This window comes from Muscardinus avellanarius (assembly GCF_963383645.1).
Source record: "Muscardinus avellanarius genome assembly, chromosome: 9".
Classification (NCBI taxonomy): Eukaryota; Metazoa; Chordata; class Mammalia; order Rodentia; family Gliridae; genus Muscardinus; species Muscardinus avellanarius.
This window is the reverse complement of record NC_137795.1, coordinates 92,955,549-92,979,813: the sequence shown is the minus strand read 5'-3', so window position 1 is coordinate 92,979,813 and position 24,265 is coordinate 92,955,549. Positions and strand designations below refer to the sequence as shown.

Below are 24,265 nucleotides of genomic sequence, written 5' to 3'. Positions count from 1 at the left end.
AGATCCTGATGGGACGAAACACACAAAACCAACATCTGCTGAACCATGTCCCCATGGGACAGCTTTTAGCCGCATCATCTCAATTAGAGCACGAAATAGGCACCTTGCAAAGCAAAGGAGCCATCGTCGGCCACTGAGGAGTCTGTCAAAATAGAAGAGGGATACAGGAAACACAAGGACCAAGACCGAGGACAAATGGGTAAGCAGACATTTCCGACTGATAATCACTAAGGTGTGTTAAGCCGCAGGGCTTTGTCCTTGAGTTCAGTTACCCAGGGAGCTGGCGTGATGGAAAACCACCACCACCAGGGGAGGCGCCATCCAGCTTGACGGCTGACTAACTTCACCCCTCTGTAGAGTGTGGCCTCCGCAAGTCATCCAATCCTGCAGGATCTCAAGTTCTTCAACTCCACACTGAAGATAATATTACATATCTCAAAGTTATACATATGAATCGAGATACTGTGACACCAACCCCCCCCCCAAAAAAAAGCTCAAAAAATGTACCTTTTAAATCTCTAGTTTGAGAACTCCTGGGCTGACGATGATGGCTACAAGACTGCCATCTCTTAATATTTCCTCCCAAAACAAGACAATGTGGTAAGAAGAGTAAAGAAAACTACCTAAAAGCCACGTCTTCAAGATAACTTGAAAGCATAAATTGCCACAAATTCAAAATAACAAAATAAGCAAAAAAAAACCAACAAAAAACAACAACAAAAAAAAAAACATACCCGGTCCCAGTAAACTGACCTCTGGTACTCAGGCACCACCTGCTCGGTCACCAGGCTTTGTAGCAAACCAAGGTGGACCACCAGGAACCAGGATGAAGAGCATCAGGGGTGCCAGGGTTGACCGCGGTCAGAAAACGGCCCTCATAAAAGGCAAAGCCCATCCTGAGTTCCAAAATGGTAAAAAGGTATCCAAGCCGACTGAGCACTGACGATACAGGAAGGGATTTAAAAGTTGGTACTATATGAAAGAGCAGATTCTCTTCTGGGAGAGAAATAAGAAATAAGACAAAAAAGGAAGAAAACTGCCCTTTGGCTATAATGGAATGTTAAGAGAGAAAAAAGCAAACACTGAAAAATTCAAGATCACTGCACACAGAAGAGCCAACAACCCCCACCCCCATAGCAAAGCAAGGAAAAAAAAAAAAATACCAAAGTGTCTAGAATTTGCTATACTGACAGAAGAGGGAGCCAATGAGCTAAAAATCCCATAAAACCCCAATACCATAAAAAGTCATAGAAAAAAATGAAAAATTGATGAACAGATTCATATTGACGTGTTGCCAAAAAGTCAGAAAATACAACATATATCCATGGAGGTAAATTCCCCCGGAACAATAACCATGAAGCAGAGAAAAATAGGGAACATTCCAGATGAAATCAATATATTCAAACAAGAATTTGAAGATATGAAAAGCCACCTAGAGCTAAAAAAAAAAAAAAAAAAACAGAAATAAAGAACAGACTTGGATAAAAAGTAAGATGTGAAAAGTGACTAAGCTCAGGAGATAAATGAAGGGGGGGAAGCTTATTTCAGACATGAAGAAAAAGATATAAAATGCCCCAGAGAAAATAGACTCAAAAAATATTTGATAATAAGTATTGAGAAAATGCAGGAAATCAAAACAGAAAATAAAATAGGGATAAAAATAGATTTAAAAAAACTCAAAGAGAAAGTACTGGGAATGGAAAACAAAGCGAAGAAAAATAACACTGGAGTGAGAAAGAGAAATAACAAAAAATGAAACAGAACATATAAAATTATAAACCAAGAAAATTTGCCAAAATTAAAAAACACTAAATTTACAAATGAAAAAGTCGATTGAGTATCTGGGAAAATTAATGCAAAATAATCAACTCCAAAACACATACTAGGTAAAACTATTAAACTGCACAGATAAAATATCCTCAGCGGGGCCTGGTGATATGCACAGCAGTCCCAGCTTCTCGGCTACTAGGAGGCTAAGCAGGGAGTTTGACTGGAGCTCAGGAGTTTGTACTGTCCCGGGCAAACAGTGAAACCTGGATAATAAAACATCTTCAGGACCCATAGGCAACAATTTCATAATAAGGAGAATAAGGAGGGGGTAAAGCACCAGATTTCCTGTAAAACATACAAAGGAAGATGATGTATTGTGGGTTTTTTTTTAACTCAATGAATGAAAGCATATACCAAGAAATTTAAACCCACAGAAGTTGTCCTTTAAGTTACAAGATTATAGAAATGACAGCCAAGCTTGGTGACCCACACTTGTAATCCCAGTACTCGAGAGGCTGAGACAGGAGGATCGCAGATTCCCAGCCAGCCCCAGCTACTTAGGCCCTCAGCAACTTGGTGAGACCCTGTTTCAAAATAAAGACTAAAAAATGTGGAGTGATAATTTTTAGTGGAAGCAACTTAAGTTTGTGGTTTTGTTAAAGATAGGAAGGGTTTTCTAGTTAAGCTTCTGGACCTGAGCTTCCTGTTTGAATTCCTTGGCAAAAATTGCGCCAGGCCTCTAAAATAGGCTTAATCTGTGGAACAAGATTGAAAAATTAAGCCGGGTATGGTGGCGCACGCTTGTAATCCCAGCATTCCGGAGGCTGAGACCGGAGGATTGTGGTTCGCGGACAGCCTCAGCTAGTTAGGGAGGCCCTCTGCAACTCAGACCCGGTTTCAAAATAAAGAATAAAAAATAGGGCTGGGGGTATAGCTTAGACCTGCAAAAAAAAAAAAAAAAAAAAAGTAAGCTGCCGGGGGCATGCTTGTAATCCCCGTGCTTGGGAGGCGGAGACAGGAGGATCGCGCAGGTTCGAAGCCAGCCGCGCTGACTTAAGAGACCCTGTTTCAAAAAAAAAAAAAAAAAAAGTTAAAAAAAAATAGATCTGGGAGTGTACCCCTAAGGTAGAAGGGCTTCCAGGAACCCCAGTAAAAAATAAGTAAGCTATCAATATTTTTTAAGTACAAGTTTTGAGGTATTATAGTGAGGTATAAAGTTCTGGCTAATTTTAAGCCATTTTGAATTTTATGAAACAGTGTTCCAGAGAAATTGACAAATACTCGATGTTTCCTCATTTATTATTAGTCCTTGATCACAGAAGACCTGATGGGGATTTTGAGCTAATATTTTACTATTTTCACTGGTAAGGTTGAGTTGAATTATATACTTCTACATAAAACAAACTTTTCGTAGTGAAAAAAAAAAAAAGACTAAAAAATGGGGTTGGAGGTGTAGTTCCAAGGTAGAATGCTCCTGGGTTCCATCCCCAGTACAGAAAGAAAGAAGGAAGGAAGGAAGGAAGGAAGGAAGGAAGGAAGGGAGGGAGGAAGGAAGGAAGGACCACCCCTGTGTTCACTTCCCATCGAGAGAAAGAGATAGAGGAAGGGAAAAATGGAGAGAAATCATTTTTAAAAAATGAAGGACACAAATACAAAATGCCATTCCTTTCTTCCTTTAGGAGGAGGGGTCTGATCTATCCATTTTATTTAATTAATTTGTTTTAGTGCATTTTAATTATACAGAATGGTGGGCTTCATTGTGGTGGGTCTGTGCATACATAAAAACATAATTTAATTGATTTTACTCACCCAAATTGCCCTGGTCCCTCCCACCTCCCTGGCAGAACCTTTTCCCTACTTGTGGGGCTCCCTTTCCATTTCAGGAGGTCCCTTCTTGGTGATGGTGGTGGTTTCTTCCTAGCTTCCACATAAAAGAAAAGATATATATAATAATTTTTCCTATGAGTTTGTCATCTCCAGTGTTATCTATTTTCCTTCAAATGTCATAATTTCATTCCTTTTAGCTGAATAAGACTCCACTGTACGGGCTGCTCTGTGACGCAGCAGTTGCCTAGCGCATGGAAGGCTGTTGTGTTTCATCCCCAGTACCCCACAGAATGAGAGAGACAGACAGACAGACAGACAGAGAGAAAGAGACAGAGAGACAGAGAGAGGCAGAGACTGACTCAATATTTTAAGGTTGGTGTGGTGGCACATGCCTGTAATCCCCGTACTTGGGAGGCTGAGACAAGAGGATCACAGATTTGAGGTCAGCCTCAGCAATTTAGCAAGACCCTCAGCAACTTAGAAAGACCCTCTTTCAGGAAGAAAAAACAAAAATACTGGGGGCATAGTTCAGAGGTAGAATGTCCCTGGATGAAATCCCTAGTACCAAAAAAAAAAAAAATCTATTGTATGTATCTAAATTCCAGTGTATATGCATACCATATATATTTTTTATCTATTCATTTTTTGATGGACACCTAACTTAAAAATCCTGTTCTTTTCTAAGTTTAAAATACTTCTATTAAAAACATTTGTGTGAAAAGAGAAATATAAGTTGAAATAAAATCATTTTTAAATGACAAAAATCCACATATTAGTGTTTACGGGTCATATTTAAATCAGTGGCAAGAGAAAAATTCCTATAACTAAAGATGTTTGCTGGTAAAAATGAAAGAATGCATGATTTAAATTTGTAGCTCCAAAAATTTTTCAAAACAAGTCAAGAAACAAACCAAAAGAAAACAAAGAAAGAAAAAATAAAAGTGGAAAATACTGAGGTAGAAAAAAAAAGTAGAAGTAATGAATAAAATCAAACCCCGGTTTATTTCTCTCCCCTCCCCCCCCCATGTGTGCACGCATGCGCACACGTGTGCGTTAGTTAACTGGGGACAACCCCAGACTTATTTTATGTTTTATTTTGAGGCAGGGTCTCACTATGTTGTTGCTGAGGCTGGAATAAAACCTGTGATCCTCCTGTCTCAGCCTTCTAAGTACTCAAGTAATAAGATCATAGGAGATATCATGCCTAGCCCTGGTTTATTTTATTTTTGTATTTTTATTTTTATGGGGGGGGGTTGCAGTACTGAGAATGGAACCCAGGGGCATTCCACCTCCAAGCTACACCCCCAGCCCTATTTTTTATTCTTTATTTTGAAACAGGGTCTCACTGAGTTGCAAAAAACCTCACTGAGTAGCTGAGGCTGTGCATGAACCGCGATTCTCCTGTCTTTGCCTCCTGAATGCTGGAATTACAAGCGTGCGCCACCACGCCCAGCTTGGTTTATTTCTTAAAAAAAAAAAAAAAAAACTAACAAAATAGAAAACATGTGAACTGCTTTGATGAAGAAAAGTGAGAAACAGTAAAACACATAAAAAATAAGAAATGGCAACAAAGAAATAAAAAACTTTAAAAACCGGAAGAAAATATGTTGCAGGTACATTTATAAATAAAAATGAAAAGCTAAAGATGGATCACTTCACAGGAAAATCCAGATCTTAAGTTAAATACCACTAGAGATAAAGTACTTTTGAAAAGCCAATTAATATAGAAGAAACAGAAAATTACAAAATGGGGGAAACGTGAAGGTGTAAAACCACACCAGATACAAATAGTTTCACGGGGAAATTTCTGGACCTTCAAATACCACATCGCGTCAATGCTCTAAAAATTTTTCCAGAATAGTGAAAAGTGAAGGAAGCCTCCAAATTCCTTTTCTGGATCAAATTATAGCACTGGCCAAAATCTGGTAGACGAGCACTGATGCACTGAAGTCTGTAACGGTGATGTGGTCCACCCCGTCAAGGTTCCCTTCATCTTGCCTGTGCGTTTGGTGTCATGTTCAGAACATCCTTGTCGACACCAATTTTGTCCCTCCGTTTTCTTCTCCAAGTTGTACCGTTTTAGGCCTTACGTTTAGGCCTCTGATCCATTTTGAGTCCTTTTTTGTATGTAGTGTTAGGCGCAGGTCCCCCCCGCCCCCCGCCCCGCCACATACACCTATGGTTTTATTAGATAGTGCCAAATTCTCCTCTCGAATAACAGTGGAGATTTGCATTCCTATCACTGGTGCAGAAGTGTGCTTTTTTCTCCACAGCCTGGCCGTACTTTGATTGTATTGTCATACTTTAAAATTTTTCTCTAATTTGGTGAAAATTGCACCATGCTATTGCTTAATTTGCATTCTGCAATTGTAAATGGGTTTGAATAATTTCTCATAGATTTAGGGCTTATATTTGTAGTTTTTGTGAATTATCATAAGATCTTTTTTTCACTTTTCTATCCTTTATCTTTAAATCTATTTATGCTATATTAATGGATTTCTGAATATTAAACCAACTCGCACTCCTGAAATAAATCCCTCCCTGATGGTGATATGCTATTTTCTCAGTGTGGTATTGAACTTTATTTGCTGGCTTTAAATTTTTTCATTTCTTTTTTGTTTTTTCACACTGACCCCGTGTATGACCTAACCTACCACACTGAAAGCCCACCAGTGGGTGCGGTCTCCGCCATAAGCCCTGGGGATGGGAGGGAGGTCTGGCCAAGAAGCATGATCTTGCTTTCGTCCTCTCCTTGTCCTTTGGGTTGTGATTCACAAGAGCAGAACACTATGCAAATTTTTTTAAAGAAGGAGCAAAATCTCTATGAACTAATATAGAGTGATTTCCAGGGTATATGATTAAGTGAAAACAGAAAGCATAAGAGAATATCCTATATATTTTGGAAGGGAAAGGGGATATAAGAAACATTTCTGTCTTACTTACTGAAAAAATAAAAAAAAAAGTAGAAACCAATAAAACTAGTTACCAATAGAAAACTTGTGAACAGAAAAAAAAGACTAGGATTAGGATAAAATATGAGGATCAAAAGTGATACTTGTCAGAATACTTTTATATACTTATAAGGCTTAGAATATTCCAGTGATCATAGGTCCTCCCCCCAAAAAAATAATTTAAGTCAATCAGAATCTTGGTGAACCCAAAAAAATAAAAACAATAGCAAATGAACTAAATGTTTTGCAAGTAAGTAATCACAAGGTGGGTTGAGGATGAAAAACCCGATGTAAGCAGAATTTACTATTTTGACTATACACTCTAATCCTTATGCAAACAGAACTGTATGCAAACAGTATGCAAACAGAACTGTACTCAAATATTAAACTCGAGTTAATAAAGTTTTCTACTGTGTAATAAATTGTTTTTCATGGTTAGCAATTCTGAATGTATTTTATTTGCAAAACAGGATTACTTTAAATAAGTAAAAGAGAAATAAAAAAGAAGAAAGAAAGAAAACCAGGCTACTCACTACTGAAGAAATGAACCAGAAATAAGAAAAAAAGTCTAGAATTGCAGTAGGTTAATTTGGAATCAGAGGCAAACTGAAGTTTTCATATATATGCATATATAAGGTAGGACTAAATGAATACAGATCTGTGTATATGTATGTTTGGTATATATGTGTGTGGTATATACCTATACAGAGACACATGTAAATATAAACATATAAATAGCTATATATAGGTATATATACATATGTACATATGTATATGTGTATGTATGTATGTATTTGTGTGTAGATATATGTTTTATTTTTCCTGTCTGTCAGCTAAGAGGCACTACAGCAATCACACAGCAGTAGAAATGTTGACAACTAGAACACAGATCTTGGCTTCAAAATATCATCTTTCAATAAAGGGAGTTCCTTGGAAAGACAATTAATTCTAAGGTTAGGGCAAGAGATGTCAAGGTGAACCTGAGATGTCTTATAGTGCCAGAATGTAAGGCTGTGCTCAAAATATGATGGGGGTATGCTGGAAGGACCTAGGTGCCAACTTGGAAGAGCTACCTACCGGCAGCCAAACTTGGGACAATCTATGTAACATAGTAAAAAATTATGATAACTGGCTTTAACTCATAGAACAAAATAAATATCCATAAATTCGAAGTGATGTAATAATGAGTGAATAAATGCAGGAGCGCCCATTCTTTATTACTAAAGAATTTTAATTAGTATATGAAGAAAGAATGATAGAAAAAGAAAATCATAATTCAACAAACAGCATATTGTCACAGGCAAGAATGAGCTCGAAAACCATACTGCATATGAGATAATATGGAAAAATAGTCAGTTGATAACTTTAAAGCATCTCTGTAGCATGGTAGGTGCTAAAGCACCAAGGTTAACATCTAAAAGACAAAAATGTGATCTATAGATTCCCATCCAGCAGAAGGGAAAATAAAGTCAAAAACAAAAAGTGTGTATCATATTTTATGATGACATTATGGAAGCATATCCATAGAGGAAGATCGACTACTGCCTGCTCCAAAGTTATAATGTACATTACTGGCTAAGCAAAATTAATAAACAAATATAGAGAAGGGTACAAATAACTTATAAAATTTTAATAAATATAAACAAAACTGTTTTTAACTGAAGACACTATGATTGTTCACATATAAAATCCAGAAAATATATACAAATGTGTTTGGCAAACATCCTAGTAGAATTCATGGAGAAAGGCTAAATGAGTGATGTATGCATGCATGCTTCTACCGCCATGAACCTCATAAGGATGTAGGAGTACAAAGCACCAACAATTTTTTTTAAAGGTAGTAATATAAAAAGCTTGAAACAAATTAATTTCAGGAAATCTACTTAAATTTATAAATATAAAGAATTGTTAATTCAGCAGAATTGCTGCATGCAAAAATCAACATGAAAAATCAAAATTTCCAAAATAGAAACTGCAACAGGAAAAAAAAAATCAGTCATGGTAACCACAAAAAATATAAGGAACTCAATAATATATCTAAAAAAAGGTAAGAAAAACATTTATGGATCTGAAGATCTGAATGATGAGGTTATTGCAAACTCATTCATAGGAATACTCAATAAGAGATTCAAATTCTCCCTAATTCCATAAATTAAATAAAATGAGAATCAAAATCCCCGCAGGGCTCTTAATGGGACCTGACATCTTGATTCTAACATGCATATGAAAGAGGAAAGGGTAAATAACCTAGCTAATTTTGAAAATAAGCAAGAGGAGAATACTTCCCTTGCAAGGTATCAAAATAAACAGAATAAAAAGTAGGCTGGGGGTGTAGGTCAGAGGTAGAATGCCCCTGGGTTCCATCCCCAGTACCACAAAAAATAATAATAATTAATAAACAATAAAATAACAGATATTAAAAGAGTGTGGCATTAGTGCAGAGATGGACAACAGTTCAGTAGAATACAAGTGATAGGTCGGGTTCCTCCCTTCCCCCACGGGATCCCACAACGAGGACAGGAGGCGGAACCCCGGAAGCCAGAAGCGGAGATGTTGCGAGACTCCAGACAGACTCCAGGGGCCCCGAGACTCTGGATGTTGCTAGAGAATCAGCAGTCACATGCTGCTAGCTCCACCCCAAGACCTCCGCTATAAATAACCGTACTTCCTCTTTCACTGCATGACCCTGCCAACCAGTGGTGACTCTGCTGACCACGTGGCTCTGCTGGTCAATCATCGGTCCCTTCCCCACTCGATCGGCAGATCCCACCCAAGGTGCGGTTGATTAAAGAAAGAGGACTTTAATAACTTGGCTGGTGTTTGCCTCCTTGGCGACTCCCAACTCAATTTCAACATCACAACAAGAATACGCCAGGGCACAGTGGCACACACTTGTAATCCGAGTACCTTGGAGTCTCAGACAGAAGGACCACAGGTTTGCAACCAGCCTCAGCAACTTAGTGAGGCCCTCTGCAACTTAGTAAGACTCTGTTTCAAAATAAAAAGTAAAATAGGGCTGCTGAGGTGTCGCTCAAAGGTAGAATGCCCCTGGGTCCAATCCCCAGCACCACCAAAAAAAAAAAAAAAACCCACACAACATAGAAGAAAAAGAATCATGTCATTTGCAAGAAAATAGAAGGGCCTAGAGAACATTATGTTAAGTGAAATTAGCCAGTCACAGAAAGTGAAGGGTCATATGTTGTTTCTAATATGTCCCTCTTGGTATACCAGAGGGACTTTAGAAAATGAGGGAGAGACCTCAGTGGAGCCAGGGAGGTCTAAGGGAAGTGGAGGAGGAAGACTGATTTCATTAATGGAAATACTACCATCTATTATGTGTACATATGTGAATATACCAATGTCAATCTCAGTAGTCTGTATTCGGAAGAGGGGAAATGGGAAGCCGGGGTGCGGGCATCAGGTGCTGTGTGCCTGTATGTTACTGTCAGTGTGATTTACATTATGATGTGAGACTATAATGCACCAATAAAAGCATATGAAAAAATTAGAATGATGGAGATGGTTTTATATTATCTTTGTAATTTTTCTGTCAATCTAAAACTATCCTAAAATAAAAAGTCCATTTTAAAAAGTTTAAAGTCAGTGGGGCAGGATGGGCCATAACTAAGTGCTGAACTAAATGGTTATATATTTTTTAAAAATTCAATTCCTTATAAAATACATAAAAAAATAAATTCCAAATAGCTTCAATTACACCTGAAATTTTTAAGATTATCTCAAGCAAATATAAAAAAAAAAATGTTGCACATGACATGGGTTGGAAGATGGCGTCTCCCAGATGGAACAGAATGATTCTCTCAAGCTCGAGATGGGGCTGGTGGCAGCCATCCTGGGATTGAATTGCAGGAGAAACACAATCTCTCTTGCATTCTCAATTTGGGATCATTGCAGGAAAAGCAGGGACAGATTTGGAAGCATCTTTGCTAAGTCTTGAGAAACTTGACCGTGCCTCACCAGATCTTTGGCCAGAACAATTACCAGGTGTTGCTGAATTTGCAGCTTCCTTCAAAGTCCTATTACAAGCTCTCCACCCAAATGGATGGCTGAAATAGAACATGATGACATTGACATGTTAAAAGAACTGGGTAGTCTCACATCAGCTAATTTAATGGAGAAGGTACGAGGCCTACAGAACTTGGCCTATCAGCTGGGACTGGATGACTCCAGAGAGATGACACGGGGAAAATTCCTCAACAGTCTAGAGAAGCCCAAGAAGTAGCATCTGTTTGTAGACAGTTGTCCTCGGGACTCTAACCAAACTCGTTCCAGGTGCAGTTCTGATGTACACCTCGTGACTCCTCAGGAGCTGAGCCTCTAGGACTGCCCCTCTGCACAGGGCTGCCCCTCTGCCCTGCTCCTGGCTCTGTGCCTCTGAGGACATTCAGTGACAAAGAGAAGAATCTGCTCTACCCAAGGATAATCGCAGTTACCCAGTCAGCTTCTCGGCCTCAGATATTGGCAACACAGAGGTCCTGTCCTTTTTAAAGGTCAGAGTAATGCTTTTGAACTTCCAGAAGTGATTTGGAAGCCTCAGGATCTTATACTTAATTCTCTAATGGCAAAGTCACTTGTGACACATTGATTGAATGGGTTCTATTGAGTTGTGCTTGATCTTTAGGAAGTATTTTTTTAACAAATTTTTTATTGAACATAAATGGTATACATTTAAACTATATTTGGTGCCCTCTCCCTCCTCCCCCGTTTACCCTTCCCCCTCCCACCAATGGTTGTCCAGAGTAACCATGTCATATTCATAATTTTACACATATTCAGATATAGACCCTCATTAATCAAGATCAGCCTTCCTCCTCTCCTATCTTTCCATTCAAACTTTGCTGATATTTCCCCTCCATTATCTGGAGTCCCACTGGTATCCTCTGTGTTCCCTAGTTTGGGCATATTAGAGGAAACATATGTACCTTCTTCTGTGCTTGGCTGATCTCACTTAACATAATGTTCTCCAGGACTTTACATCTTCTTGCAAATGATATAATTTTGTTCTTCTTTATGGCTGAATATTTAGGAAATATTTAAGATGAAAGGAGCTCAGAGACCAAGTAAATTCTGGAATAGACCATGCAGCCTGACCTATGAACTCTCCAGGCTATAATAGGTTCCAAGATTACCACCTGGGAAGCCAGAATCTTCAGGAAATGTATACCTGCTTTTGAGGTCTACACCTCTCAGGATAGTCTCACCCTCAACAGCATCCACTCCCTACTTCCCAGGTCTGATTCCAGGCAAGGGAATTCCCGAGTACTGAGTCCCTCCTGAAGTTAGCTTGTAGAGTGAACGGTTCATGCTCAGACATCTTCGGTTCTAGACCTCAGGACAAACATGAAAGCGACAAGTAAGGACATTTGAGTTCTAGTTAACCTGTTATACATTTAAATGAAAGTCAGTATTGCCTGGTAAGTAGAAGAAGGGTATGGCTCATGGGAGTTTCCATTCGTTTGAAAACTAGAATCCTGTTAATATAGTGTGTGCTATGGGGTGATGACAATGTTTTGTCCCTCATATCAGATACTTCACCTATATCACACACATACACAAACACACACACACAAAAAAAAAAAAAACCACATACACACTTCCTTGATTTAAATATACCTCTTCATGGAGCTCTTCAATTATACATCTCTATGTTAAAGTTCTCACCCATAGGTAAAAATCAGTTCATCAAGTAAACATGTTCTCTGATATTTTGAGAAGTACATGGAGTTTCCTAAACTTCGTGGAAAGAATATCTCTGTGGCAATTGTCTGAAGGAATTGGACACGGGAAAAGTGCGGTCATGGTTGAGGTCTTGAGTCTGTGAGGGCACAGTCTGCTTCTCCCCCCCCACCATGTTTTAGGGATTGAACCCAGAGACTTTTTACTTCTGAGCTACACCTCAGCCCAACTTTATTTTTTATTTGGAAACAGGGTCTTGCTAAGTTGCTGAGGGCTTTGCAAATTACTAAAGCTGGCTTTGAACCTGCGATCTTCCTGTCTCAGCCTCCCAGGTACTGGGACTATAGGTGTGTACCACCATGGCCAGCTCAGCCCTCTTCACTTTAATGGCTTATCCCTTAATCATTTTCTGACATTTATGCATGTGACCATGCACACAACTTTACTGTTTACAAGGAGGAAATGGTTGAGTGTACAATACAAGGATGAGTGGGAGAGGGAAATCATCTGCCAGGCTGCTACCTAGAAGAGTCAGTTGTAGATGCTTTGATTTCAAGTTAAGCTTATGATTAATATTTTTTGATCTCCCTAAATGCAGCTGAAGTAAATGTGTATGTGTGTATGTTGCAAAAAAAAATAGTACCATTAATGTCAACTTTTTTTCTTCACTCTGTTTTTGAGAGTTGATGATATGAGGCGCTTTGAAGTGTTTGGGGAAATTGAGAAATACATGGAGAACACTGGGTTAGCTCCCCACAAACCAACTCAAGTCTGTAACAGGAAGCCAGGGAGCTGGTTTTCTTATTTGCTTTGGCCTCCTTCTTTTACTGTCACCATACTCTCTAGCACTTAATGTAAATAGGTGTTTTAGAATTACAGTATTTATTGGTTTTGTCATCCTTAGAAATGTTAATGGTGTGGTGTATTTTATAGTGATAATATAAATTTATGTGCAGTGTGTGTGTGTGTGTATATTTCAGGATGTTAGAGGAATGTTAGCGGAGGCAGTGCCATTCCTGCTGTATGACAGGGTCAAAGCTGGGAAGAGAATTCCGCAGGGCTGGAAGACTCTGGCAAAACTGAAGCCATTATCCCTCTTGGTTTTAGTTATAATAATGATAATATTAATGAAATTTGAACAATGCTTTGATTGAGTATTGCTGTTTTGTAATAATCTGAAGATTGATGTGAATATGACTGAAAAATGCCCTAAGATTTGTGCTGGGAATAGCGCTAAGAAGAATATGACTGTGGGAGAACTTTCAAGGAGCTACATAGAAAAGAGCTCTTTGCTCCTCTGCTTACAACACCTGACTCACTTAAGGTTTTAGCCATTAAAGGAAAAGTTAACTTTGGGCAAATTATACCTACTGTGCAAGGCCCTCCATATGACTGCTTATACGTTAGGGGGTCGACTATAGTATCCCCCTCAGGGGGCTAGCACTAATCAGAATACTTTTCCACCTCCAACCATCCTCCACTTTCCTGTACAGGAGTGTATAATGATTGGAAAGCACAGAGTTAATATCACTGTAAAATGGCTTGATGTCAGGACTCTGCCATTCCTACAGAGGGTTGGGCAGGTGGGGACCTTCTTGGTGCCTGCTCATTAAAGACAAATGAGTTCTCTTGCTAAACAACTTAATAGTTATTATAGAAAATTAGATATAGGCATTGTATGTTAGAGAAATAGAGTAAGTTTAGTATAAATTTGGTGGTTGGGTCAAAATAGTTAATAGAATACTTAGTGGTTTAAAATAACAGATAAAATTAGCAGCTAATTTTAGAAGTAAAAATAGTAAGTTTAGCATTTAGCAGTTAAGGGTAAGTTTAGTTAAAGTTTATTATATGTGATGGAGAAATTGGCTAGGCAGAGCCTTCCTTTTTTGTATTTTCTTATCAAAGATCATAAGAATTCAAGAAAATAAATTGTATATTTAGGGTTTTTTTGGGTTTTTTTGTTTTGTTTTGTTTTGTTTTGTGGTACTGGGGTTCCTGGAAGCCCTTCTACTTCCGGGCTACACTATTTTTACATTTTTATTTAGAAACAGGGTCTCCTAAGCCAGTACGCGCGGCTGGCTTCGAACCTGCGCGATCCTCCTGTCTCTGCCTCCCAAGCGCGGGGATTACAAGCGTGCGCCACCACGCCTGGCTATTTAGTATTTTAAAATATGAAATATAAAAGTAAAATGTTTTGTGCCCCTTAAAGATCTCTTAAAATCTTCGTGTTCCTTTTAATGGAAAGCCCCTTTTTCTCTGTACTTTCGGTTTAGCTTTAGGTTTGAACTTGCTTTGCAGAGCTCCATTGTTAGTTAGGTTAATAATTAGAATAGCCGGGCGTGGGGGCGCACGCTTGTAATCCCTGCGCTTGGGAGGCGGAGACAGGAGGATGATGCAAGTTCGAAGCCAGCCACGTTGACTTAAGAGACCCTGTTTCCAAATTTAAAAAGTATAAAAATAAGTCTGGGAGTGTAGCCCGGAGATAGAAGGGCTTCCAGGAACCCCAGTACCACCAAATAATAATAATAATAATAATAATAATAATAATAATAATAATAAAATTGATCTTTGTGGCTAGATAACCAGAATGATTTGTATGACATTAATTTGGATAATCTTGGGTACTGGGATATGAGCTCACAGAGGCGGGTTGAATTGTTCCAGATAAAGCGCAAAATGTACGTAGGTGTACTGAAAACATGTTTTGGTAAAAGTTGTTTATGTCCAGGTGTACTGAGGATGTGTTTTGTCAAAAGTTGTTAATATCAAATATTTCCGTGTAAAAGCATGTAAAAATAAAGCATTGACTCTGTACGGCAGAGTCGCGCCTCCAAAACAGGCTGTCTCTCATTCTCTCGAGTCGCCAACTCCTCACCACCTTCGAGAAACCCTGAATTGGCCGGAGCTGGTCTTGGGCAGAATGTACTTTCTATACTTTGTTTTCTGTGACATCAAAATAAATATGTCCTTTTAAAAAAAAATGTTAAGACTGATTAGTGGGAAGTACATGAAGTGATGGATACAGTGATCTCTAAAATAGCAATAATGTAATATTAAATTATGATATTCATACATGAATATATTCAAAATAATTAAACAATAATATCTGCCCTGGCTTTATTTTCACATTTGGAAATATATTTACTACTAATTTACTACCCAATTGGCCTCCCTTGAGTATAGTTTTCAACTGCATTTATGAGCAATCGCAGAAACCAAAGAAGGCATTTAATAAGAACAAACCTAAGGGTGCTTTAGTAACCGTGGATTTAAAACACCAAGGAGACCTCAGCCCGAGGACACAGGTCACAGAAAAGTTGTTATATTATTTCAGAGAATCAGGATCTTTACTATTTTACACGGCTAAGTTCTAAATGGAGAAATTTCATCTCTCCCTATGTCAGGGCTCATTGTTCCCACTCCAATGTACAGAGAATTCTTTACCAGACCTCAAATTCTTAAACATAAAGTCTCAGAACAGACTTTATAAAATAAAATATACATCGTTAAAACATCAGCAAAAGAAAAGCATTACTTAATTTATAATGTTCGATTTAGGCTTAATGTAAAACCTGTGCTGGAATCAAGAAAGGGAGAAGGCAGAAGTCCACTGGCATTAGTCATAATCCCAGCGACCCCAGCAGGAACATGGATAAAATGAATACAGAAGCACAAGTGAAATGCCTGTGTACCCTGGGGGTAATGGCTCAGTGAGAACGTTCCACAGGCACTTTGCCAAATGAAAGGGCAGACTAGGAGTCCAAAAGCTTAAACCAACATTCTGCTACAATTACTGGCTTTTCTTTCACACTTCTTCCATGCTTCGACCTGTTAGAGTTGAATTACTAAGTTTAAATTAGACATCGGCTTTCCTTTCATTACAAAATAGTGTGGCTAATGCAAATATGGAAAGAAAGGCTTGCAGTGTGTATCCTCTTCACACCAAGAGCAGGAACAGGGTGGAGCTGGCCCAACGACCATCTTTGTGGAACCCAGACCAGTCACTCCACCTCCCTGGAATCAGTTTCTATATTTGTAAACAGACTTTTAATGTAATAGTTGATTAGATTATAAGTAACTTTTTATGTTTACTAGCATAGGTTTCCCATTAAGCAAAATGTATGTTCATAATTTTCTTTCTTTCTTCCTTTCTTCCTTTCTTTCCTTTTCTTTCTTTCTTTTGTAATGGGTCTAGAAATGGAATCCGGGACATTTGGCCTCCAGGCTACACCCCCTGCACTATTTTTTTTTCTTTTTTCTTTTTTTTTTTTTTTTTTTTTTGCGGGTCTGGGGATGGAACCCAGGGACATTCGATCTCCGAGCTACACCTCCTGCCCTATTTTTTATTCTTTATTTTGAAACCGGGTCTGAGTTGCAGAGGGCCTCTCTGAGTTGCTGAGGCTGTCCATGAACCACGATCCTCCGGTCTCAGCCTCCCGAATGCTGGGATTACAAGCGAGCGCCACCATGCCCAGATTCTTTATTTTGAAACAAGGTCTCACTGAGTTGTAAAGGGGCTCACTAAGTAGCTGAGGCTGTCCTCCAACTGCAATCCTCCCGAATGCTGGGATTACAAGCATGGGTCACCACGCCCAACTCTTTTTAAAATTTTTATTGGTGCATTGTAGTCATACATCTTAATGGGATAAAAGATGGTGGAGACATACATGCACACATCACCCAGTTAGCCCTTACCCAATTCCCACCCCATTCCCTCCCCCTCCCTCCTTCCCATGCTCGGCTTAGTGACTGACTTTGATATGTTTAAGTACATCATGTGCTTTAGCATGTTCATATTTTTGCCTAATATTCTGTTGGTTACCTTTATTGATTTATAGGGGTTCTTTATATATTCTAAATACTTAATTTCTATCAGATAAATGCCAATATTTCTATGAGCATGGACTCTTATTCCTGGTAATTGTTCATTATCTGCCCAGGTCTTTATTGTGCCACTTATTTTCTTTATTAACATGTAGTAGGAAATTTAGGCAGAAGCTAATCATTTTTCTGTTAATGCATTACTTGTTTCTGCCAATTTGTGCCTTGACTTAACATTTTATAAGTGCTTTATTTTTTTAATTAGATGGCGCATACATAACTTATACAACTTTGGGGATATCTTAAATATATGATCACATACGTAACAGGTGAAAGTATAATAATGGTAATGGCAATGAAAACAGTTCCTGCCCTAAGTACTGCCTAAAATCAATGCATATATTAAGTGATATAGCGTACTTTAGAAACTATCACTTATGAACCATGATACAAAATCCCTCACAGAAAAGTCAATCTCAACTCTACCTCTAAATAAGACATGTGAAAAACTAGTCATCCATAAGCAATCAAAATTCTCATTTAATTAATAATAACCTGAAAGTTCTCAGGAATCACCTCCAACCTTAATTTATGGCACCCCAATGGGAAATCCATTCTACCCAGGATTCCCTATTGGAACTTCCTTTATAAAAGTGTCAATTCTAATGGATTACGCCCTCAATCCTACTGTTTCACGAGATGAGAGGGAAGCTTTAAGAGCCCGTGTTAAAATCCCTGCTGAAAATGGCTATTACTCTCTAGGCTCACACTCAGGGCACTCCACAATTAGACTCTTAGGATTTACTGTTCATTACTAAGGAAAAGACAAAGTTTCGGCCATTTATTTATAGTGTATCTCATCAGCCCCATGCTTTTATATGTACTTAGTAATATTTTTGCAGTGTCTATATAATTTAAATCCTCCTCATTCATATAGCCCCCTTTAATAATGGAGTCCAAATTAATATGGTCCTAAACACTACAACTGCAATGACTTAAAAAAGACTTTGCAGCCAGGCATGTTGGCGCACACCTACAATCCCAGTACTAGAGAGGCTGAGACAGGAGGATCACAGGCGTGAGGACAGTTTCAGCAATGTAGCAAGACTCTTAGCAACTTAGACCCTGTTTCAAAACAAAAAAAATTAAAAATAAAAATAAAAAGGGCTGGGAGCATAGCTTAGAGCTAGAGCACTTCTGGGTTCAATCTTCAGTATCTCACACACACAAAAAGATTATACTACATAATTCCAAGAAAGTCAAAATGCTCATACATTGGCTCCTAAAAATAATTACATCAAAAAATCAGCAGTGAGTCCTTGGAGCAAAATAATGGTGCCCCAAGGATACCATGTCTTAAACCCTAGAGCCTGCAGATAGGTTGCCTTACATGACAAAGCATAGTAGCCTGAGTTATCTACTTGGGTTCAACCTAATCACATGAACCCTTAAAAGAAGAAGGCACAGTGGGTCAGACAGATGCAATGCGAGGAGGATGTCACCCAGCACTGCTGGTTAAGAACAGGAAGGAAGGGGGCCAGGAGCCAAGCAAAACAGCAGGCTTTAGGAGCTGGAAAAACAACAACAACAACAGCAACAACAACAACAACAACAACAACAACAACAACAACAACAACAACAACAACAACAACAACACAGAGTCCCCTGGAACCCCCAGAGAGGAGCACAGCCCTGCAGGACTGAGGTAATGTATATAATGCACTTAAAACATCGCTTCATGTATAGGAGACGCATTTTAACCTCTGCTATCCCGTTTTAACGAATAACATTTTAACTACCTTCTATTTCATTCATCACACACAAAAAAGTCATGAGATCAACAGTTTCCAAAATAGTCAAGGGAATAAACCCTCCTAAAAAGAAACTTTTGTTCCTATCTTGAAAAATAGTTTTCATAATGGCCCCAGCTCCCTAAACCACCATACAGTTCTCGAGAGTTTCTCCTAATAATGCCAAAGTCAAAGTGTCACCATGAGCTCCACTAAATGACAAAAGCTAACTCCAGGATCTGACAGAAAAAGCGCCCATCAAAAAGTAAAGAGCTGTCTTATTAAAAATAATAGATGCAGCAAAATTAGTTTCTATTTGAGTTTGGAATCACTGGAATTTTTCAGCTTATTTGATTTTTATTCAGCACTTTCATTTGCAAAAGCTACCCTATCATTTCTTCATAAACATTAAAATTTTTACCTCACTTGGCCATTTACTAGGCAACATTTATGTAAATTAATATAATCAGGCTAAGCAGTGATAATTCACATTACAAAAATGCAAAGATGTAACAATTGGTAATTTCTACAAAAGGTAGAGGTAAAATACAAATTGAAAGTATAAATGCATTTTTATTTCATAATTCTATACTCTGCTACGCCTCAGAGCAGTATTAAAAGCTCAATGAAAAGCAACACTCCATCAGAAAGAGAAAAAAAAACAAAAATTTTTTTAACTCCACAAAGAGGCTTTGGTATAAATCTTAGCAAAGTATAATAAAAATTACTGTTTGGGAATTTTTTAAAAATCAGCAACTAAGTAAATCAACAGAAGAAATATCTACCATAAATCAATCATTAAACTTTCTATAGTATAATATACTTTAAGATTCCAAGCCTAAATAACTCTAAAATAATTTAATTAGATTTTAAAGAATAATAAAATATGCCCCAGTAACAATATATTGTTAAGCTCTCAAAAAAAACCTTTCAATTAGTTACACAAAATGTGCTAATTCCAAATTATTTCTACCTTTTCTATCTTCATAGTTTTAATTCCTAAATAACTGTAGGTATAATATAGACTGTAACAATTTTAATCTGAAAAGACAATAATAGATACTATTTTTATTTTGGGTACTGAGGATTTAACCCAGGGGAATTCTACCTCGGAGCTACACCCCTAACTCTATTTTATTCTTTATCTTAAAAATGGTTTTAGTTAAGTTGCTGAGGGCCTTGCTAAGTTGCTAAGGCTGGCCTTGAACCAGCAAGTCTTCTGTCTTAGCCTCCCAAGTACTAGGATTACAGATATGCATCACCATGCCCAGGTGATACTACTATTTCTTAAAAATACATTGAGGACTTTGGCTGCCTCTGTTGGGACCTGTAAAATATGGCATAGGACATTTAATCTCTTCCCAAACCCAAAGCAATAACATCAGAGAAACCCTTCCCAGTAGCCCAAAGTTCTCTGAGTCCATTGAGCTGCACTCTGCTGAAGGGGCATGTTGCGGCACTCTGAAACATTCCCTTAAGGGGATAATCTAAGAAATCTAAGAAAGCCCTCCCATGCCCAAATCTAAGCCCATAATCTAAGAAAGCCCTCCCATGCCCAAATCTAAATATAGGCCAAAATGGCTTTCCTTTGATTCAGCAGGATCCTAGGCCACTCCAGAGGAAAAACTCTTAGTATGTGAACAATTCCTCAAAATGTGTTGTGTGTGCAAACACATATGCAGTTACATTTGGAAGAGTTGAGACCAGTGTAAGAAAAAAAAGAATCAGGTCATAGGTGAGGAGTCACATGCTCAAGAGCTCTCAGGGACCAAACGTGAAATACACTTCATGAAAACCACCAGGTAAAATGTATGAAATAATGTTCAACATCATTAGCAGTCAGAGAGATGCAAATCAAAACTATCCTGAGATTTCACCTAACTCCACCTAGAATGGAAATCATTCAAAACACAAACAACAACAAATGCTGGCGAGGATGTGGAGAAGTGGGAACTCTAAGACACTGTTGGTGGGATTGCGAATTATTACAACCACTTTGGAGGATCCTCAGAAGATTGGGAATGAACCTACCATATGACCCAGCAATACCACTTCTGGTATCTACCCAAAAAACGGAAACCAAATGACCAAACTAATGCATGCATATCTATGTCCATAGCTGCACAATTCACAATTGCCAAACTCTGGAACCAGCCAAGATGTCCATCAACAGATGAATGGATTACGAAACTGTGGGATATGTACACATTGGAACTTCACTCAGCCATAAAGAAGAACAAAATGATGTCACCTGCAGAAAAATGGACAGAACTGGAGAACATTATGCTAAGTGAGATTCAAAAATCAGAAGCTTTCCCTATGCAAAAGCTAGGGAGGAAATGGGTCATAGGAGAAACTCTAGACAAAGAGGAGAAGCCTTAGATGAGCAAATAAGGGGACCTAACTGAGGAAGATGAGGGGGGAAGAGACACTCTCTAATGTGCATGATGTATATTCACAAACATATAAAATTAATCACAGCCAGGCGTGGTGGCGCAGGCTTGTGATCCAGCATTCAGGAGGCTGAGACAGGAGGATCTCAGTTCATGGCCAGCCTCAGCTACTTAGTGAGGTCCTTTGCAACTCAGTGAGATCCTGTTTCAAAATAAAAAAATAAGGCTGGGCGTGTAGCTCAGAGGTAGAAATGTCCCTGGGTTCCATTCCCAGTACCTACCGCAGAAACAACAAAAACAAACCAAAAAAATCAATCACTAAGACAAACATGTAACGGAGTTGGGGGAGGGCTGAATGAGTGATGTGCACATGTAGAGTGGTGTGCCTCTGCCATCTTGAACCCATTAAGGTGTATGACTACAGAGCACCAACAGGAAGGAAGGGAGGGAGGGAGGAAGGAAGGGAGAAAGGAAGGAAGGGAGGGAGGGAGGGAGAAAGGGAGGGAGGAAGGAAGGGAGGGAGGGAGGGAGGGAGGAAGAGAAAGAAAGAAAGCAAAAACAAACTGGGTAACAATTCATAGAAGCAACAGAGGCTGAAGGCACACGCTCTGTGAAAGAGCAGTGAAATGCAACCTAGCAAACCCAACAGTATGGGTCAAATAAAACACATCCACGCTGGACCCTGTGGCCGGCCAGGGTTAGCTCACCAGGCCCAGGTGAGGGTTTTACACCTGAGGTTCCGGGAGGCTCACAAAGGGATCATTATAGGCTCCCAGACATTTAGGCCTCCCCAGCCCCAACCACACAGACTCCAACAGGTCTTCGTCTAGGATTTACAGCCTATTAAAGAGTTTAGTGGCTCAAGAATAAAAAACTTACCACTTGGACCTCCAGGAGTAGAGTACTGAGCGGCATCAAGAAATTTGCGTGGAGTAGGGAGGTTTGTAACATCGATCAGAGGACCAGGAGAAGCATCTTTCACATGTGAGCTTCAGGGGAAAAGAAGCAGTCGTTAGCACTTTGTCCAAAACCAACATCATGTCTACCAGGTGCCTGGCCCTCATTATTTTCCTTTTGGTTATGAGCCCTCTTTACGCTGTGACTTCAAATGACTCTCAAGTATGTTCCCAATACAGTGGTGACTGCCACAGCCAGGAGTGTGAAGATGTCGTCTAACGGGTCTAAGGACGTAAATGATTTTCTCTTTTATTTCAATGCTAGGTTTAACAAAATTACTGTATGGATATTCTTGATCATCTGGATGACCAGCTTTGTTTTTCTTGTTTACCGGTATTTTCAGTATTTATAGCAGTGTATGTGTATACATATATGTATGTATATATATACAATTTATACCTGTACTTTTACTGGTGCACTGCAGTCCACATCATAACATGGTTCACAGTGATGGTGGCAGCACGCACACAGCACGTGGTGAGCTTCCCCTGCTCCCTTCCCGCGGCCTCCCTGTGTCCACACGTGATACTGGGGTTTGGCACTGGTATTCTCACACCTGTACTTACCCTCAATGAAAGTGCTTTCTTTATTCATTCTCCCTCCAGCCCTGCCCCCCTCCTCTAGACCAGCTCCTTCGCTCCAAAGGAGTTTCTCCTCCATTATCCAAAGTCCTTCTTATACCCTCATTACTACCTGGCTTCCAAACAGGAGGGAAAACATGACCACCTTTTGGTGAAATTATGCTACATGACTGCGCTATTCTCCTTATTTGTATTAAAAATGACTTTATCAGTTTAAAATAAAGTTCAAATGACACCAACGTCATGGTAACTATGATAATGCCAAAGTTTTCACTTCTAGTCGTGAAACACATCACCACCCGGAGTGGCTGCCCAAGGAAATGATTTTCAAAGTAGGTCATAAAAGAAGCGCAGGCACAGGGAGAGAAGGGAAGAGGCCACGCCCACAGAGAGGGCTTCCCCAATCAGGATGGAGGGATGTGTGCAATTGTGAACGTCTGCAGCCCACCCCCACGGTAATCTATCCCCATCTCCCTCCCACACTCCTTCTGGAACAAAGTGCTAGGTAGGTTTTATTTTTTTTTTACTTTTATTCATTTGTTTAAGTTTTGCAGTGGTAGAGATCGAATCCATGCTACATAAGCATTCTACCACTGTACTACAGCCACCACTATATTTTAAAACTAATTTTTTCTTTTTTTTTTGTGGTATTGGGGATTGAACCCAGAGGCATCTTATCTCCAAGTTATACCTCCACCCCTATTTTTTATTCCTTATTTTAAAACAGGGTCTCATTAAGTTGCAGAGAGCCTCTCTAAGTAGCTGAGGCTGACCACAAACCTATGATCCTCCTGTCTCAGTCTCCCAAGTCCTGGGATTACAAGAGTGTGCCAGCCACATCCAGCTAAAACTAGTACTTTAAAAAATATTTTCAGAAGTTTTTGAAAAATAAGCTGTGGTAAAGACTGAAATTACCAGTTAAGGAATCACTATTTTTGCTGAGTATTAATAATGCATGAACCATTGTCCTAGGCCTTGAGGATGATGACAGTCATTAAAGTCTCCCTTTTCACTTACATAGGAAGGAAGGGGTCATCAGTCAAACGGTTCCTGAGCGTGTGCTAGTGCTTGGCGGTGCGCTCAGTGCTGCAGATGCAAGTATGAGTAGGGGAGGGGCTAACCAAACCCAGCCCGGGCCAACACCTATGACCATGCACAGGCTGATGGGAGTAAGGGGTACAGGATTCAAAAGCAGCCTTCAGCAAGGGCTGACCTGGCAGTTAGTTCTAATAACTCTTTTCAACCAATATTAAACTTTAAACTCCTAATTGCCTAAACTACCTTGAGAAAACCCAATGCTTCGTCATGAAAGTTTACGTACTTATAAAACAAGTTAAATCATAGATTTATCCATTCTTTCACTTGCATGCCCATTTTTGTCTTTTTACTTTTCTACTCTCACCTACCTTAAGGTCTTTTGCCTGTATTTTATTAACAACTGAAAACACCAGCTCCCCACAGCCCCCTAGCCCCTGGATGTA

At 39.1% G+C, this 24,265-nt stretch overlaps 1 protein-coding gene and 1 pseudogene across 2 annotated transcripts in view; one reads left to right on the top strand and one right to left on the bottom strand.

The window, feature by feature from the left end:
* The window catches only part of EXOC4 (exocyst complex component 4), a gene marked incomplete at both ends in the record, with an annotated part of 858,131 nt that overhangs the window by 752,214 nt on the left and 81,652 nt on the right, over nt 1-24,265 (bottom strand). The window contains one exon of the mRNA XM_080701126.1: nt 22,126-22,235. Coding sequence (XP_080557252.1) covers nt 22,126-22,235 — 110 coding nt within the window. The remainder of the gene's footprint in view (nt 1-22,125; nt 22,236-24,265) is intronic.
* LOC308267243 (protein lin-52 homolog) lies at nt 9,229-10,788 on the top strand (annotated as a pseudogene). The gene is made up of 2 exons: nt 9,229-9,328; nt 10,461-10,788. The product of its transcript is annotated as a protein lin-52 homolog (transcript).